Below are 17,647 nucleotides of genomic sequence, written 5' to 3'. Positions count from 1 at the left end.
ATTTGTCACTTGTCAAGCAGTGTGTACTGTAAGCTTCTGTCACCAAGAAAAATTCTTTGTTGGCAAGCTCTTTCTGATTAATGTTTTATTTAAATGTATCATTACAGTGGTTGTTGTTGGTATTATTATTATTATTTTGTATTTTTTGTATTTGCTGTGTAGTTGCCAATAAATAAATCATTTAAAAAACGCAAAGACCGCAGTTGTGGGTACTGTGAGAGGCCCAAGGTCTGCTTTACAGCGGCCAACTGAGTGAGTTCTACGTTACGTGTTTAATATTCATGACTTGAGCCTTTTCTATAGTAGGTTTCGTCAATGCATTTCCTGTAAGTTCGGAGTGCTACTCCACCCCGTGAGTGTGAGTTGTGTTGAAGATAATAATAGAAATAGGGCAGGGTCCAGCAGACAAACGCGCTTCAGCCGAGATCGATTTCGCAATTTAATGACATAGACACAATGACATAAACAGGAACGACAGGACTGAGAAAACGCGTTTGATGGCTCATAGTGAAACGGCTCGACACGACGCACGCGGAGTTCAGCGATCCACAGAGCTGCGCTGTCGTTACTTCAGAAACGACTATACATGCGCTCCGATAAATAAGTTCTTCTGAAACGCTTTTGTTTCAGGACATGGATGCATTTTCTGGAGTGTGATATCGTTTCTTCGAGTCGTGACGAGCGTGTGCGTGATCTATGCAGTTATTCAATTCTTGCCATTTTTTTCCTCGTCCAGACCTATATATGCTGCTAAGCGGATTTTTACATTTTGATCTAAAAATGAAACCATAATCGTCTTCATTGTTGGTTACATTGTTGACGACATCACGTCAGTGTTATTTGCTGGTTTGGTGCCACTAGTAGAGCTACCAGGAATGGCAGCTATGCAGTGTGCTGGTTGAGAAGCTGTACTGTTGGGGTTGGGGTCATTTAACAAACTGATGAAAAAATGAATTCCATTCCGGAGGCCATTTCTCTTTCCGTACCCTCTCTCTGCCAACCCCTAGACATGATGGGAGGGAGTAATGGAGAATCCAGTGGCAGCGTGAACCCTGGTGCTGGGACCTTCTGGCAGGACCCCTCCAGCTGTAAGAGCGCCAACCCTGGGGTGATCAGTTTGCCCTCAGACAGTGGGAACTTGTTGACCACGGGTAAATGTAAGAGCCGAGCCGTGCAAGTGGCCTATGTGAGGAACTCTGAAACGAGCCAACCTCTCAGCCCGGAGAACATGGCTTTACAGTGTCTGAAGGATGCTTGTGACATTGTGGGGTTTAAACTAGACATAGTCCCCTTTGGGAAGCTGGACTTTGGTGAAACGTCAGTTCTTGATCATTTTTACAATGCAGGTAAGTCTACTGACAGAAGTTTTGGGAATGTCCTGCAAATGAATGTGAATGTCATTCGCTGAATGGGCACAAATATTGCTTTGAACAGTTTGTTGACAACCCACGTGCTCGGTAGACACGGCCCTTTATCGTCTGTTTGGTTTCTTTCCATTTGGTTTCTTACCTTTTTCCAGGAAAGTTCTCAGAATGGAATGGGAGACCGATACCATCAATACCACATGCACACAACCCAGAGTGGAGTGCAGTGTCTTTAACCTCGTTTCCACGAGAAAGGACTGGCATTTAGAGGCATGCAAACTTGAATGGAAATGAAGTTTTGTGTGGTAGCTTGAAAATGAATGTAAAGTGTTGAGCTGCAGCAAAACCAGAGAGGCACAGTCTTGTTCAAATGTTTAAAAAAATCACCATATCACTATAATCGGAGCTCTACGCATGTCCTTACAATGTGTAATAGTCAATTCCCTGGACACCTGTTGGTTATTATGCATTACAAAACTGTCCTTATCCATGAGGCCATCGCATGCAGTGACAAAACACTCAATTTGAGGTAGTTTGATTGAATCATTTTGCAAATGTTGCAGGTGTTTGGGTTGTTGACATGTATACCGTAACAGCAAAATTTAGAAAACAATAGTTAATCATTATTAATAATTAATTTCTTGTTTATAATACACAAGTAGCATAAGAGAGATTTATCTTCATTGTTAGTTTTTTTTTCTTTTCTAAATGTTTGCCGTCACACCATAGGACACATTTACGGTATATTTGTCAACTACCCATTTGCAGCTAGTGAGAATCCCTGAAATGACCAAATAACATCCGTAAAATTAACAAATAACTAAAATAAGTGAAAGGATAGTATTGAGGTAAAATGGAGTGATTATCATTCGTTAATCAGTGGTTACTTTTAATGAGATTTATTTATTATTACTTTTAAGATTTGGAGTTTAACTTTCTATCTCTAAAAAGAAGAATGCCTCTTCTCTTAAAGATTTAATCTTGTGCTTTGGACGATTGTCATTTTATGCGACCTAGTTTCTTTAGGACTTTATATCAGAGACAGACTCTTTTTGTTAGTGCCTGGAGCTTGGCCCACAGCACTGTTCTCCCTCCATCATTTGTGATGAGGCTTTGATGTGTGCTTTGCTTTCTCTGCACAGAATTCTATGTTTCACCATAGTTTTGTCCTATTCATCTCAGAATGCTGGTCTTTCAGAATCCATGTGGTCTTTAGGTTTAAAAAAACTCAAGATGGGTTGCAGAGAAAACGTCTGTTTCCTGTGGTAACCTCGCACATCTCTTGCTAAGTCGCTGTGTTATTTTGGATGCTGAGATGTTATGTCGTCAGTACTTAGCTGGAGCCCTCAAATTCTTAGTCATTTGTTTAAGGGTTTTGTAGCTTGTCCAAGTTTCATAAACTTGGACTATGTCTATAGTTGTGGACTCTTGATTGCTTTAGATATTCTGGTGTAACCTTATCCAGTTTTGTGCACTTCGGTAAGCTTTTTGAGCTTGCCAAACCTGCACTTAAATGACTGCAAATCCTAACAGCATCATTTTTTTTTGTTTAATGGAATGGGAAATTTTTTTATAACTATTCTGCTGTCACCACCATGCATAAAAATGCATGCTGTAAACGTGTTTGTTGTCATTTGCATATTTTAAGATGCCTTTTTGGTTTATAGGCACATCGCTTTATTATTATTTTACACATTTGACTGTGTTGATGAATGCATACAGTACATCATTTTAGCCTGATTGTTTTATCTACTTGTAGCATTTTTAAAAGGCTTAAACATGTTTAAACTGTGGATGCGTAGGATGGTATTTGTACTCTGGGAGTTTTTAAAGGAATAATGGGTTGTTGTGGAACGCAATCTTATCAAAAGTTTTTTTGCATCTGATTACAAGAATGCCTACATTTCTCTTGCATATTATGGTTATCTCTGCAAGGGCTGGTCATCAGATATCTTTTTTTTTTTTTGGTTTGAAAGTTGTGCGGTGATAGAGTTAGTCTGATTTTGTGCTGGTTGAAGAGTTTTGTGCTGTGCTGTACCATCAACAGAGTATATGAGGACACATAGGCTGCAAAGGAACAGTGGTACATTTTTTTTGTCAAAATTCATAATATTCGTAAAACCAGAGTGTTGTTGCAAAGTGCACATCCAGTGGCACTTTACTATCCCATGAGGCCACGGGAGAGGAGTTGTGAATTGCAGTGACTTGATGCATCTGTTCTGTATTGTATAATGTACTGCATACTTCTTAGTGCATTTTGAGTAAACAATTTTTTACAAAAGAAAATGTGAGGAATAACCTTGATAAATCGACAATCAGCTCATGCGATAATCTCAAAATAATGTCAAGCATTAGATGAAACACTGGCCTGTTTGCAATTTGCAAGCCTGATTATCACAAGGACAATAACAAGATGATGAATGTAGTTCATCCAGATTATATATATGCTGTGTAGAACGTACTTATTAACAGTTATTCAGAAGTGCCTACTCAACGTACAGTATGTTGTTTATCTGGGTATCAAACTTTCAGCCAAAGAAACTAGGGGTGCGCCAATCCGATATTCATTATCGGTATCGCTCCGATACTGCCACTTTATGCTGTCCAAATCCGATATTGTGCGTATACTAGTATTCTGTGTTATTGTTAAGCCCCACGAAAAGGCACAAATACATTATAAAGCACCATAAGGTTTCCGTGCATTATATTTCAAGTGTTCTGAGACCGTTCCATAGTTGAATGTGAGGTACAGATGAATATTTAAGTCGTTAAATTCAAGTTCCCTCCGCTGCGGCTGTCTGTAATCCTTCATTCAGCATTCGGTTACGACAGTCAAGACGATGGAACTCTCTCTAGGATGATACAATGTTCCTATTATTATACTTGAACTGTAATGTTAGATAAAAATCAGTGGTTTTGCATAAAAGTACTCTATCTTGCCGGAGTTTAGTGCTAATTCTGAATCATGTTACTTTCTACCGGGTGTCTGTTAGAGAGCACTACACTGGAGTAGAGAGCACTATGAATTGTTCTTCACGTGCACAATAACTAAAATTTAAAGCTGTTAAAAGAAAAGGCTCAATAAACTATGGCACAGATATAATACACTACGCATCAATGTCTCTTCCCTTTGTGCTTTGAACTTTTCTATGCGGAGCGCTGCGACTCTGTGTTGCTTCAAGCGCATCATTCTATGCATGGGATGCGCATAAGCGCTTTGTACCGCTCCATAATGGAGCCTTTCATGTTATAATACATTTGCGCAATGAAAGATTGTTAATAGCCTTTCTTGTTCTGTCTTATCTATCCTATGTTGCTGCCTCATTACTGTGCTATAAATGTAAAAGAGATGCATTTAATTTATTGCATATAATTATATTTACTTGTTTTTCATTCATGTATATTACAATACAAAGAGCAATGTGTAACATTTTACCAGATTACATCTATTTACTTTTATTTTTTCCCCCACTAAATCATGTTTTTTCTCTAAATGTTTAGATTTTACAAAATTATTGTGAACTCATCATTTTTGTAGAGTAAAGGTTGCTGCTGAATTATCTACTATCCTAGTTTATAATAGTATTTTTCTCATAGATTATGATTATATATTTTTGAATTTGATATTTTTCTTTATAATGAAGTTGTCTATATTTAGTAGATTGTGTGTAACACACAAAAGAGTGATGATCAGGTCAACACACACTGAGGTACAGAAATAAAAAAAACTGCGCTGTATCGGATCGGTATCGGTATTGTCCGATACTCAGAACTTTTGGTATCGGATCGGGATCGCTTCTGAAAAAAATGGTACCGTGCCACCCCTAAAAGAAAAGTTTTTCTGCAAATTTCCAGAGAACTAAAAAATGCCTGAAAAAAGTTGTGAAAATTAGACATGACCTAGTTCCTTACAGGTGAGCTGTGTTGTTTTTAGGCCTATATTCATTATTGCTTAATGTGAAACGTCAACTATAGGTAGGCCTTAACAATTCGCTGGATTAATTGCACTAGTATAGGAACTATCTAAAAGGTAGTATAACAGGAACGACCTGTTCATCCAAACAGTCAAAGGGGAGTATATTGGGAAACTTGTTATTAGAAATATGTTATCAAGATGCTTAGTAGCTGTAGAGAGATTTGGTTTCAGGTGTCGTTCTCATTTCTTGCACACCGCTGAACTCAGTTAATGGCATATGTTGCTGCCTCATTACTGTGCTATAAATGTAAAAGAGATGCATTTAATTTATTGCATATAATTATATTTACTTGTTTTTCATTCATGTATATTACAATACAAAGAGCAATGTGTAACATTTTACCAGATTACATCTATTTACTTTTATTTTTTCCCCCACTAAATCATGTTTTTTCTCTAAATGTTTAGATTTTACAAAATTATTGTGAACTCATCATTTTTGTAGAGTAAAGGTTGCTGCTGAATTATCTACTATCCTAGTTTATAATAGTATTTTTCTCATAGATTATGATTATATATTTTTGAATTTGATATTTTTCTTTATAATGAAGTTGTCTATATTTAGTAGATTGTGTGTAACACACAAAAGAGTGATGATCAGGTCAACACACACTGAGGTATAGAAGGAAAAAAAAAAAAAAAAAACGGTGCTGATATCGGATCGGTATTGTCCGATACTCAGAACTTTTGGTATCGGATCGGGATCGCTTCTGAAAAAAATGGTACCGTGCCACCCCTAAAAGAAAAGTTTTTCTGCAAATTTCCAGAGAACTAAAAAATGCCTGAAAAAAGTTGTGAAAATTAGACATGACCTAGTTCCTTACAGGTGAGCTGTGTTGTTTTTAGGCCTATATTCATTATTGCTTAATGTGAAACGTCAACTATAGGTAGGCCTTAACAATTCGCTGGATTAATTGCACTAGTATAGGAACTATCTAAAAGGTAGTATAACAGGAACGACCTGTTCATCCAAACAGTCAAAGGGGAGTATATTGGGAAACTTGTTATTAGAAATATGTTATCAAGATGCTTAGTAGCTGTAGAGAGATTTGGTTTCAGGTGTCGTTCTCATTTCTTGCACACCGCTGAACTCAGTTAATGGCACATTCCTGTTCCGTTTGATGAGGCCCCGCTAACTCTTGCTGAATGGTTTTCAGTTCATATTCTTGTTCAGCAGTCTAAAAATATCAGCGCTTGAGTGATTCCTTTAATTATTCAGTCTAAATGCACCAAATGACTCTGAGATTTCATAGTAGTTTTTTCACCTTCACTCTTTATTTATTTTATTTATTTAGTCATTTAGCAGACGCATTTATCCAAAGAGACTTACAAATGAGGACAACAAAAGCGATCAATTGTAGTATTAAAACAACTAAAAACAGATCCAAAACTAAAAGCTAAAACTTTATAAATACTACTTATACACATTTTAAAAATAAATAAATAAAATAAAAATGACAAATGCATACAACAAAATTTCAAAACTTAACATTTAAATGAAAAACAAAAAATAAAGCTAAAAACAATTTAAAATATTAAAGAACAAAAGGTATAAGAGTATAATAATGATTCTAACATAACACTAAGCCAAACACCAAAAAAACAACTATATATGTGTATTAACAACCGTACACACATACATATATATATATATATACATACACATTTATATATATTATTTCATGTCCATGTAGTTTGTTGAAGTATTAAAATAACTCAAATAAAACTAAAACTTAGTAAAAGACCTAGACAGACATAATTTAACTAAAATTAAAATAAATAAATAAATACAAATAATACAAATCAAATGGCAGTAGTTTATCAGTAATCCTAAAAATAACACTGAGCCAAACACACATGCTAAAAAAACAACAACTTACTGACGCATAGTAAGAAATGGTTATAAAAACTGAAACAGAAGTGAAACAAGTAACAGGAAAGAGGAGAAATAAAAAGCAATACTTATCCTTTGCCGGTGTCCCTGCCCGGTGGAGTCGCACGGTAGAGTCGATGGTCTTTACACTCTTCGGTCTTCACCCGAGGAGGCCTTCACGCGACCACTGTCGCAGTAAACTAAGCTTTTTTTATACCCGTCTAACAAAATACTAAATTAAACTTTTTTTTTTTTTTACAACAAATGGCCAAGCAAGCGCAGACACTGACAAGATACGCGATACAGAATGAGACCAAACGCGATATCAGCACGTCTTCACACAGTAAACAAAACAAAACTAAGTTAATGATACAGAATAATACTAAAATATATAATACTAATATTATAATACTAAATACTGGAATAATACTAGTAAATTAATACACTGTTGTAATAAAAATTCAAAGCCAATACAATGGATACATTTTTAGACCAAATGACCAATGGTATGTGAGCATTGGTTGGAAAATAAAACCCACTGACAGCCAAAAGTGGGTAAATTTCCCATGATGCATATTTGGAAAAGATATTACAAGAACAACAGTAGATAGTAACGGTTCAGTGGGATGTGGTTTCCAGCAGACTAGCAGTCAGCCTAGAGATGCATGAGAGTTTTGGACAAGTTACAATTTATTAATTCATTTCTGTATTGTGTCTGTATTTTCTGTAAATTCTAATTCCTTTACTAATTACTGATCACATTCACATCTCTCCACCTCTTAGAATTCCACTGTAAGTGCATTACTCCACAGACGTTTATCCTTTGTTTTTACAACCTGATGAATGAGTCAAAATGATTGACTGTGGTAATCAACAATAAATGACAGATGTTCACCACAAATTTTGTTTTGAACCACATTCATTTAACAGCATTTTATAGGAAGCATAATTATCGAAAATGAAAGAGTTGTAGTGTACTTTAAATTGCTTGGTACTTGGTCAATTACTAAAAGCAAATCTCATACTATAACGATAGTTTCTTACTATCTTTTTTCTTTCATTTTTTTAAAATTATATGAATAGATTTATGCATATACTGTACATATTTTACGCATTTATATTAATCCTTAATTAACTATATTGATGTTTTTAGTATTATTCTGTATCATTAACTTAGTTTTAATAATATTGCTGAAAAATGACAGTGGAAGCAGATGTTGAAAAATAAGCATTTCATTCTACTGTTCTGATGCTTTCTGCCATGCTTGCATAGCTTGTCTCTTTGTTTCTGTTATGCATGGGTCCCAAATGTCTTCCAGCAATATTTATGAATACTTTCTGTTTGCCAACACAAATTACATCATCAGAATGGGTATTTTGGCTGGAGATAGGCCTGTCACGATAACGACTTTTTGTTGTGGGATATATTGCCCCAGAAATAATTGAGATAAGCTATATTATTGTAATTTTAAAGACTATTTTATGCCACTGAATATATAATCATAATGTAACAGCATAATAATGCAAGAAGGCCTACACACTTCCAAATGACAACAAACTTTTAATTGTTAAGAATATTTAGATCATGGAAATTAAGTATCAAAATATTAGATACCTTTAAAACCTGAATAAATAGTAAATAAACATTTTCTAACAAAAAGTGCAAAGTAACAAGTAGAAAAATGCACAAAGAACTTGTATGGAGATTTTTCCATCTACAGATTTTTCCCTGACCTTCTTTTCTCTGTAAATGAAGGGTGCACACTATTGCTGAAAAAAACAAGCACTACTCGGCAGTCAGATGTCTGTATGCACAAAGACACAGATCCCTAAACAAGACCATATCTGCAGCTGAAACTCTGTTTGTAGAAGCATTTTTTAAATGTGAACTAGCACCTCATGACTACACCAGGTTATGTACGAGAAGCTGCAAAAGACACAAAAAAAAATGGTGACATTAATTTTCAAGTAAATATAATGTGCGTCACCTGACTCAAACTCAAGCGCTTGCAGAGATCGAGCAGCATTTACTACTGACTCTGTGCATATATTCATTTAATAAAAAATCTCAACCTTTGCGATTTCAGTAATCGCATTAAGCCAAATCAAATCATTAAGCCAATTTTGATTAATTGTTTAGCCCTATTCCAGCTTTCAGTACAGTTCAAGATATTGAATGGTCCACACTTGCATCCCCCACAGCATCATTTCTGCTCAAAACTTTGTAACTTTGGATACCCTATTGCATTTAGTAATCATATTGTGCAGCCCAGTTTGGCCAATACAATCTGGCTTGTCAGCATGATGGATTTCTGCCTGTCTGGGAGCAACATCAATCCTCTTTGTTTAAACAAACTAACACTCAAAACCTAACACTGAAACTCAACTAAGACTCATTCAAGGCTTTTGTGTACCTCTTTAACAGTCATGTACTTTAAGTTTCACATTGATTTCAGTTAATTAAATATCTTGAATTCTTTCTTGCTAATAATTACCCATTGCTTGTTGTCCTTGTATTTTGGGTATATGTTAGTTAGTTATGTAGCAACATTATCAGAGGATCATTGTTGTTGCTATATGCGTCTGTTAACCACCTAAATCTTGCTTGCATTTAAATCAAGCTTTCATTTTTTTCAGCTTCCTGTAATTATAGGAATGTTGCAACGCTACAAATGTTCATACTCGACAAGTCAGTCTTAAGAAACCCCTGAATAATAAGGCTGTGGCTTGTCCAATAGACTCCAATCAGACACATTTCTTAGGAATAAATTCATACTAAATCCTTCTAGAGGGTAGCTAACAGATAGGCCTATTCGAATAATTAACGGACTGCCCAAAACTATCTGTGCTTATTAGAAAGGGTCCAACACACAGTGGCACAAAATCACATATGCACTAAAGTTGTGTATCTTAAAACCAGTTAAATATTGGATTCACTAATCAACAAGTCATTTGTTGGATGACTAGTTAACCATATTAGCTCAACCCTACCTCACATGACATTTCCCACTGATGTGATTAGTGCTCTTTGAACAAAGTCATGTCATTGCAGCAGCTGTACGTGCACAGAACTGTAACAGATTTATGTGGGAGAATTCAAAACTACATTTGCATGTATGAAATCTGATTCAGAATTCCTTTTGCGAATTGGAATGCTAGATGTTGTATTCACAGCTGGAAATGATCATCACTGTCATTTTAACAGGTTCCAAACCTGTAGGACTTTCTTTTTCCATGGAACATAAAAGGCCGATGTTCAGGTCATCAGATTGTTAGTGAAAGACAACCTCGAAAACCTTTCACATTAATTTCACCTGTTTTCCATAATTTGCAAATGGATGATGAACTAATGCCGTCGTACTTATTTTGTGGGGCATGGAAGAAAGTCATACAGGTTTGGCATGACGTGGGTTTTTTTTTTTTTTTTTAATTGGATACAAAATATGGAAGAAGACAAAACCGGACAAATATACAACTAATGGCCTAACAAAATCCAGTGGCTGCGTATAATTTAATACATTTTTTAACTTTTTTCATAATCATAAATCATTGATCTTTAAGGCGGCATCATAAACTTTTTTTAATACACTTTTACACAACCTGTTTGTTATTTTAGATGTATTTAACAAATGAACTCACTTGCATTGATCAACCCTTGAAACATGAATCATTAGCTTTACATTAGTTGACTATAAGCTCTATTGTACACATCACCTTATTATTGAAATGCAGCACTGAAAAGTTGTATAACTTGAGAAATATAATTCATGATGATCTACTGATATCCACTGGTATCCATCTTGAGATGATTAGCATTGTCTGATAACCACCACATCGATTAACACAAGTGTGTGCCGGTCCACTTTGTTCATTTCAAAATCTCCTGCCAGCTTTGTCAATGGTTTGTAAACAGTTCTATTTTTTTTATATTTAAGTATTTGAGTAAATGCTATGTATAATAATTTTGCATTCATTTGTAATGAGTCATTGTATCACCCTTAGACCGCCCTGCATTCTAAATGTCAATATTTGCATTGGCCACTGAAAAACCCTTATTGGTCAACCACTACTTCCAGTGGTACAACTCTGACAAATTGTCCACTTGGTTATCGCTTGGTTATGGACATATTTTACAGTTTACATATCTTATAGTGTCTTTTTGAGAATTTCTGACTGTCTATATTACACATATATTGTTTAGAGGCAACATACAGTTCTGCTTGTGGATATGTAGCTACTTTAACTAGACACTTGCTACTAAAGCAATGTTTACGCTTCTCAATTCTGCTTGGATCAGTTTTGCCCTCCACACCGTTAACATAATTTTTTTAAATGTGGCCAATATCAGATTCAAGTGTGAACTGATCACGGTCCTGAACTGACTCGCATATGCAAAAACAATAACAAAAACGGCTCACTGTCATATGGCGGTAAACGTGGAGGCCACTGAAGTCAGCGTTTATGTGTTCATTGGAATCCAGCGAATTTGTGCACTGGAGGACGAAGAAAGGATAATAATATTTAAATATGTATGATATGTACCCTCAAGTTTTGCTAGTATGAGCCCTAACCTGGATACATCGCACTGTCCCTTTACTGTTACGATCAAAGAGCAGGTTAAGATACCTTTTAAAGATAATTTTGTTTCCCCAGTAGATTCAAATTGTCTTCATATCCTCTATTTTAATTTGTATATGCAAATCGATTTTCACATATATTTGTGATGTATCTATAAAGCATGAAGAATGAAGAAGTTCCAACAAATCCAAACTCCAAGATCCGACATCTTTCACTGTTAAGATTTATTTGAACAAGAAGACACAAAAACTCGGGAGGTTCATGCACCCTACATGTCCTTCTGCTTAGGAATGTATGTTGCTGTGTTCGTTTTCTCTGTCATGTCTGTTTCCTTTGGGTTAACTGAAACAACAGCTCTGGCACAGATGCATGCAAACAGAGGAACTGACTTCCTGCTGATATTTAAATGCGGTGTTAAAGGGTGTTGAACTCAACTATAGGGACGGGCCCGATAGAAAATAACCCCCACACACAAACATTCAGCAAACTGTCCGTGTCTGTCTGTTAGTCTATCAGGTCTGGGTTTCAAAAAAATGTGAACACTCTCTGTCTCTGTTCACAGATATTGCAGTGGTTGAACTGACGGATGCATTTCGACAGCCCTCTCTCTTCTATCACTTGGGTGTGCGAGAGAGTTTCAGCATGGTCAACAACATCATTCTTTACTGTGATCTCAACTCCGACTCGCTGCACTCTCTTCAGGTCAGGAAGTCTTTTGTCTCAGTGTCACCAGAGTCCAGAGTCAAATTTAAAATAAAAGAGATTTTTTTCAGCATCTTACTTCATAATCTTCCATTCTGAAACGTAGAGACCAAAATATGGCCAAACTATATCACAATATATTTTTCCCATGTGATACAATATCATTATTTAGCACTATATTCATTTACCTTTGGATGGGGGGAGGATATGCTTTCACATTGCCTTTAGCTTTCCGCAAAGACCTTGAGAATGAATGTAAACAGAACTTGTTAAACTCCACAGAATAAGAAACCTTTTCATTTAGGGCCCGCTGAAATCCATTTAGTTTTTTTCCATTCACTTTCTTAATTTTATGATTGAATACAAATGTATCATCAAGTATGGTGTCTAATGAAACGAGTTAATGAAGTTTTAACAGTTTGATCAATCTTTTAAAATGTAATTAAATGAAAATATATTAATTTACAACAAAACTTATTATCACTGTGAGAAGTACATTTTAGTACACAGTAGTACTGTATTCCATGTGTCATAATTTCTTCAAGTTAATCCAAACTTTTGGCTGTAGGGAAGGCCTACAGAGTTTCTGTGTGTGAGTGACCATAGTTTTTCTCGAATGAAACGGTGAAAAGCTGGTAAAGTGGCAGCTCTGGAGTTGAAGTTCATGTGATCATCTATTCATATATTGAGGCACAGATGTTAAAATCATTGTGAGCGTCACGTGTTTGAGTTTGTGTTGTAGACAAAACTGCCTTTACTCATTCACACAAAGACATGCAGACTTACTAGCCACATGCACTGAATGGTTGTTGTCATGTTTATTCCTGCTGTGTTAGATTAATCCATATTGATTAAAAATGTCCAGAGCTTATCATCTTTGTCCATATAAATTGTATCGCAATCTCAATATGATATTGTTCATCGCCCAGCCCCAATGATCACCAAATATTGTTTAAATCCAGTCTTTAGATTCCAGATCTGCTTACTCTTGACATTCTCATCATGAGCTGCGTTCTGGAATAAACCGTTCAAATGTATGCTCAACACCTGTTGATGCGTTCCCTTACTATCAGCATTTGTAAACAACATTTTTGAATTAAAAAAATATACGTAATAAGTAGTTTTGCAAAGTCATACAGGTATGTAGACATTATTTATATCTGTCTACAAAACTAAATGTAAACCTTTAAATGCCTTTTCTATCAAAAGGTTACTAATATAATGAAAAATATAAGTTGTGTTAACTGTGTCCAAACCTTTGACTGGTAGTGTATTGCTGCATCAGGTGACCATGGTTTGGCCAAGTAGGACATTTTCCTGGATCAGAAACAACATTCTAAAAGTACAAATACACTAATTTCATCCCCAATGCTTCCTATGCTTCAAGTAGTGGAAAGCACTTTTGTAAAATATTGTTGAGGAGAAATAATGCAAGTCCGATTTTGTAGCACCTGAGTGTGAGACTCTACACATATCAGTCTTATAGAAAACGCTGCTTTATACTACATATAGCATATAACAGCAAGAGCAACCAACAACACAACACTTTGTTGATATTGATCCAAGAATGTCAATTATGTGGATATGTGTAGATAAACAAATAGCTTTGGTGTGAGGTGACAGCCATTATAAACAAACTTCATGCATCTAGGCCGATAAATGGTGCCAAGTCCAAAAACATTTGGACTGAATAAGAGCCAGGAACTGATTGAGTGCCATAAAATCTAACCCTAAAATCTGATTAGTTGATAGGATGTTGATAAAGATCCATGTCTTGCTTGGCAAAATCAAAGTAAGCAACTGCATCATGGTGTGTTGCACATAGGCTACATTTATAGTATTATAGATTTACACACATTCTAATTCAAATGTGTATTGGGCTAGTACAAGGAACGCTCAGTGTTGTGAGCAAAAGGGTGCTTACACATTTATTGGATGGACACAAATTATTAATACAACCCACATTATTTGCAGTGGATCGCTTAATATAACAGCAAGAGCAACCAACAACACAACACTTTGTTGATATTGATCCAAGAATGTCAATTATGTGGATATGTGTAGATAAACAAATAGCTTTGGTGTGAGGTGACAGCCATTATAAACAAACTTCATGCATCTAGGCCGATAAATGGTGCCAAGTCCAAAAACATTTGGACTGAATAAGAGCCAGGAACTGATTGAGTGCCATAAAATCTAACCCTAAAATCTGATTAGTTGATAGGATGTTGATAAAGATCCATGTCTTGCTTGGCAAAATCAAAGTAAGCAACTGCATCATGGTGTGTTGCACATAGGCTACATTTATAGTATTATAGATTTACACACATTCTAATTCAAATGTGCATTGGGCTCGGTGTACAAGGAACGCTCGGTGTTGTGAGCAAAAGGGTGCTTACACATTTATTGGATGGACACAAATTATTAATACAACCCACATTATTTGCAGTGGATCGCTTGGACATCCAACAGTTTCATCACAATGATCAACTGTAGGTTTTTATTACCACAGTTAATTGTATGCAGGCATTATTGTCATGGAGATCCTCCTGGCAAGGTCACACACCTCTATTATTACTTTACATTACTAAATGGAATTATGCCAGGTGAGTGGGGAGTAAATTGCATAATATGAGATATATTTAGATGAGCTCTTTAAGGCAGAGGTTTTATTACTAGGCAGAATTTAGTGGAGGATGGTGCTTGGCTAACACACGCACACAGAATTGCACAGTTTCAGAAAACACTCTACAATATGCATAGATACGTGTTTTTACCAGTAGCATGCTACATTGTTGTAATAGTGTGATGTTATTACAGTGCATGTTTAATTCAGCATACCCACTTAATCTTAAATTTAAAAAAAGCAGCTACGAACGGAAATGCAGAATGAGCATTCATTTGAAAACGTCATAGTGTTTTCACTCTTAAGGATGTCAACCAAGCAGTGGCTAACTTTTTGTTTTTCTGGAATAGGAGAAAATATTTTTAAATAAAAAATGACTTTTAACAGTTCCATAACATAATCGGACAAGAAAAAGGTACTTCAAGTTATAGTTATCACTTTTGATTTATTGTTGTCAGTGGAAATGGAAGGCCAAATTGAGCAAAATGCACCTTGCATACTCAACAGAAACAGAACATACTAAAGAATTAGTGAAACCAGTATAGTGTTCTGAACATGGTCACTCAAACACACACACACACACACACACACACGGTTATTCAGAATGTTCAGATACAGGCAATGTTCCCTATAATTTTTTTTCTTGCTGAGCAAAACTTTTCTCTATAGACCAATTCAGAGTAGACGTCACAGTTACGTCACTTGCAGCTGCGCGCGCATAGTGGTTGCAGAAAAACACTGGGAACAAGTGGAGGGAAATGGGTAAAATCCATGGAATAAAAGAAAAAAATATTTTTGATGTCAAGATCGGAATGCAAATAATTTTTATAGAATACCGTCGTCAAAGACGCCATTTGGAGCTAAACGCAGACGTCTAAATGGACATACTATGGATGAAAACTGCTATAATTACTCTACTTTTAGAGCATAAATTCGATTTAAACAATAGGTCTACATAATATTCACATATGCTGTTCATAGGGGACGTATTGTATTAGCCCTACAGTTACAGCATGAAATATTATTTAAACCTTACTATTAACATTTTTACATAACATTTATTTTATCTCACAATTCTGACTTTTTTTCTCGCAAATGCAAGTTTATATCTCCTAATTCGGACTTTATAACTCGACTTAAAAATAGTGAGTTTGTCAGATCTGAGGGAATAAAGCCAGAAGAGCCGAGGGGAAAAGAGAGAATGACGAGTTGTTTTTCCCTTAATAGAATTGTGAGATATAATCTCGGAATTGCGAGAATAAAGTCAGAATTTTGAAATATAAAATCAAATTTACCTTTTTTAAAATTATTTTATTCCATGGCTCCATAGACTGCCGCTTGAAAACCGTAATTTTCTGCCACCAGATAGGCTCCGCCCACAAAAACGTCACCCCTGTTTCGGATCTGTAAGACTATCACACTCTCTAGCGTCAATTTTGTTGAATAACAGTGCTTATCGCTGGGTGACAAGCTCTTGTAATATGCTAATCAATATAATTTATAATCCGTGTAATTCTCTAGCCGTAAAGACTATCTCTCCAGGGTTTTCTGCAAACATGATGCGCGCGCATCCTGAATGTTTACAAACCTATAATTGGTCTATTGGGCGGACATTTTGGCCACCTGAGCAAAAACATTCTTTATACCAGAGCTGTACAGCGCGCACACAAAAAAAGTGTGTAACTTTGAACTTTAATGTGCTATTTGTATTTAATTTGACCCATGACTAAATGATGTACATTTTAGGTTACCGGAGAAAACACTGCCATTCAAAAGTTTGGGATCAATAATGTTTATTAAAGAAGTTTCTTATGCTCATCAAGGCTGTATCTATTTGATAAAAATACTGAATATTATTTCACAAAATAATATTGTGAAATATTGTTGCAATTTAAAATAAAAGTTTTCTATTTTATTATACTTTAAAATAGTTAGGTAAAGCTAAAATGAACTAGATGTTTCAATCCCTTTAGTAGGAAACTCTTGATAGTAGCAATCGGTGTGGATTGGTTAAAAAGTAGGGTAAGGTATGTCATTGGGGTCATCAGGTGGGCACCCTGCTTCATCAACGTTTCATTGATTGAAGCCCACAACGTCTCCAAAAGGCTCAACGGTGTACCCAGCGTCCCAGGTACACCCCCCTCCATGCTATACCCTCTATATCCCTGATGGGCTCTGCATGGCAGGGGCGTCCTTCTCCCTGAGTCGGGCCTAAGCCTGACCGCATACCATCTGTCTCTACCTTGCTGCCCAGATGGGGTCCTTACGCTTGATCCAGAGCCAGTTACTGCTTTTTTCAGCAGCACTTGATATGGACTTGATGGCCTGTTGTAGAGAGTGACCCTTCACCCCTATTTTTCTCAGCAAACTGGTGGTAGATGTTGCAACAAAACCCCTGCATCCCACCTCTACTGGGAAGATGCTAGTCTTCCAGCCGTTCTGGGATGCTTCAGCTGCCAGGTCGGAATATTTGTTCTTTTTCCTCTCATAAGCCTCTTCACCCCCCTCTTCCCATGGTACTGTTAATT

At 36.0% G+C, this 17,647-nt stretch overlaps 1 protein-coding gene across 1 annotated transcript in view; it reads left to right on the top strand.

Annotated features, from left to right (window-relative positions):
- The first annotated feature begins 355 nt into the window (after positions 1 to 355).
- Positions 356 to 17,647, top strand: part of map3k5 (mitogen-activated protein kinase kinase kinase 5) — a 53,283-nt gene continuing 35,991 nt past the window's right edge. The window contains exons 1-2 of the mRNA XM_016256747.1: positions 356 to 1,346; positions 12,354 to 12,493. Coding sequence (XP_016112233.1) covers positions 950 to 1,346; positions 12,354 to 12,493 — 537 coding nt within the window. The 5' untranslated portion in view covers positions 356 to 949. The remainder of the gene's footprint in view (positions 1,347 to 12,353; positions 12,494 to 17,647) is intronic.

The sequence above is a fragment of the Sinocyclocheilus grahami genome, unplaced genomic scaffold, assembly GCF_001515645.1.
Source record: "Sinocyclocheilus grahami isolate Dianchi unplaced genomic scaffold, SAMN03320097.WGS_v1.1 scaffold1469.1, whole genome shotgun sequence".
NCBI lineage: Eukaryota > Metazoa > Chordata > Actinopteri > Cypriniformes > Cyprinidae > Sinocyclocheilus > Sinocyclocheilus grahami.
This window is presented reverse-complemented; position numbering and strand designations above follow the sequence as displayed.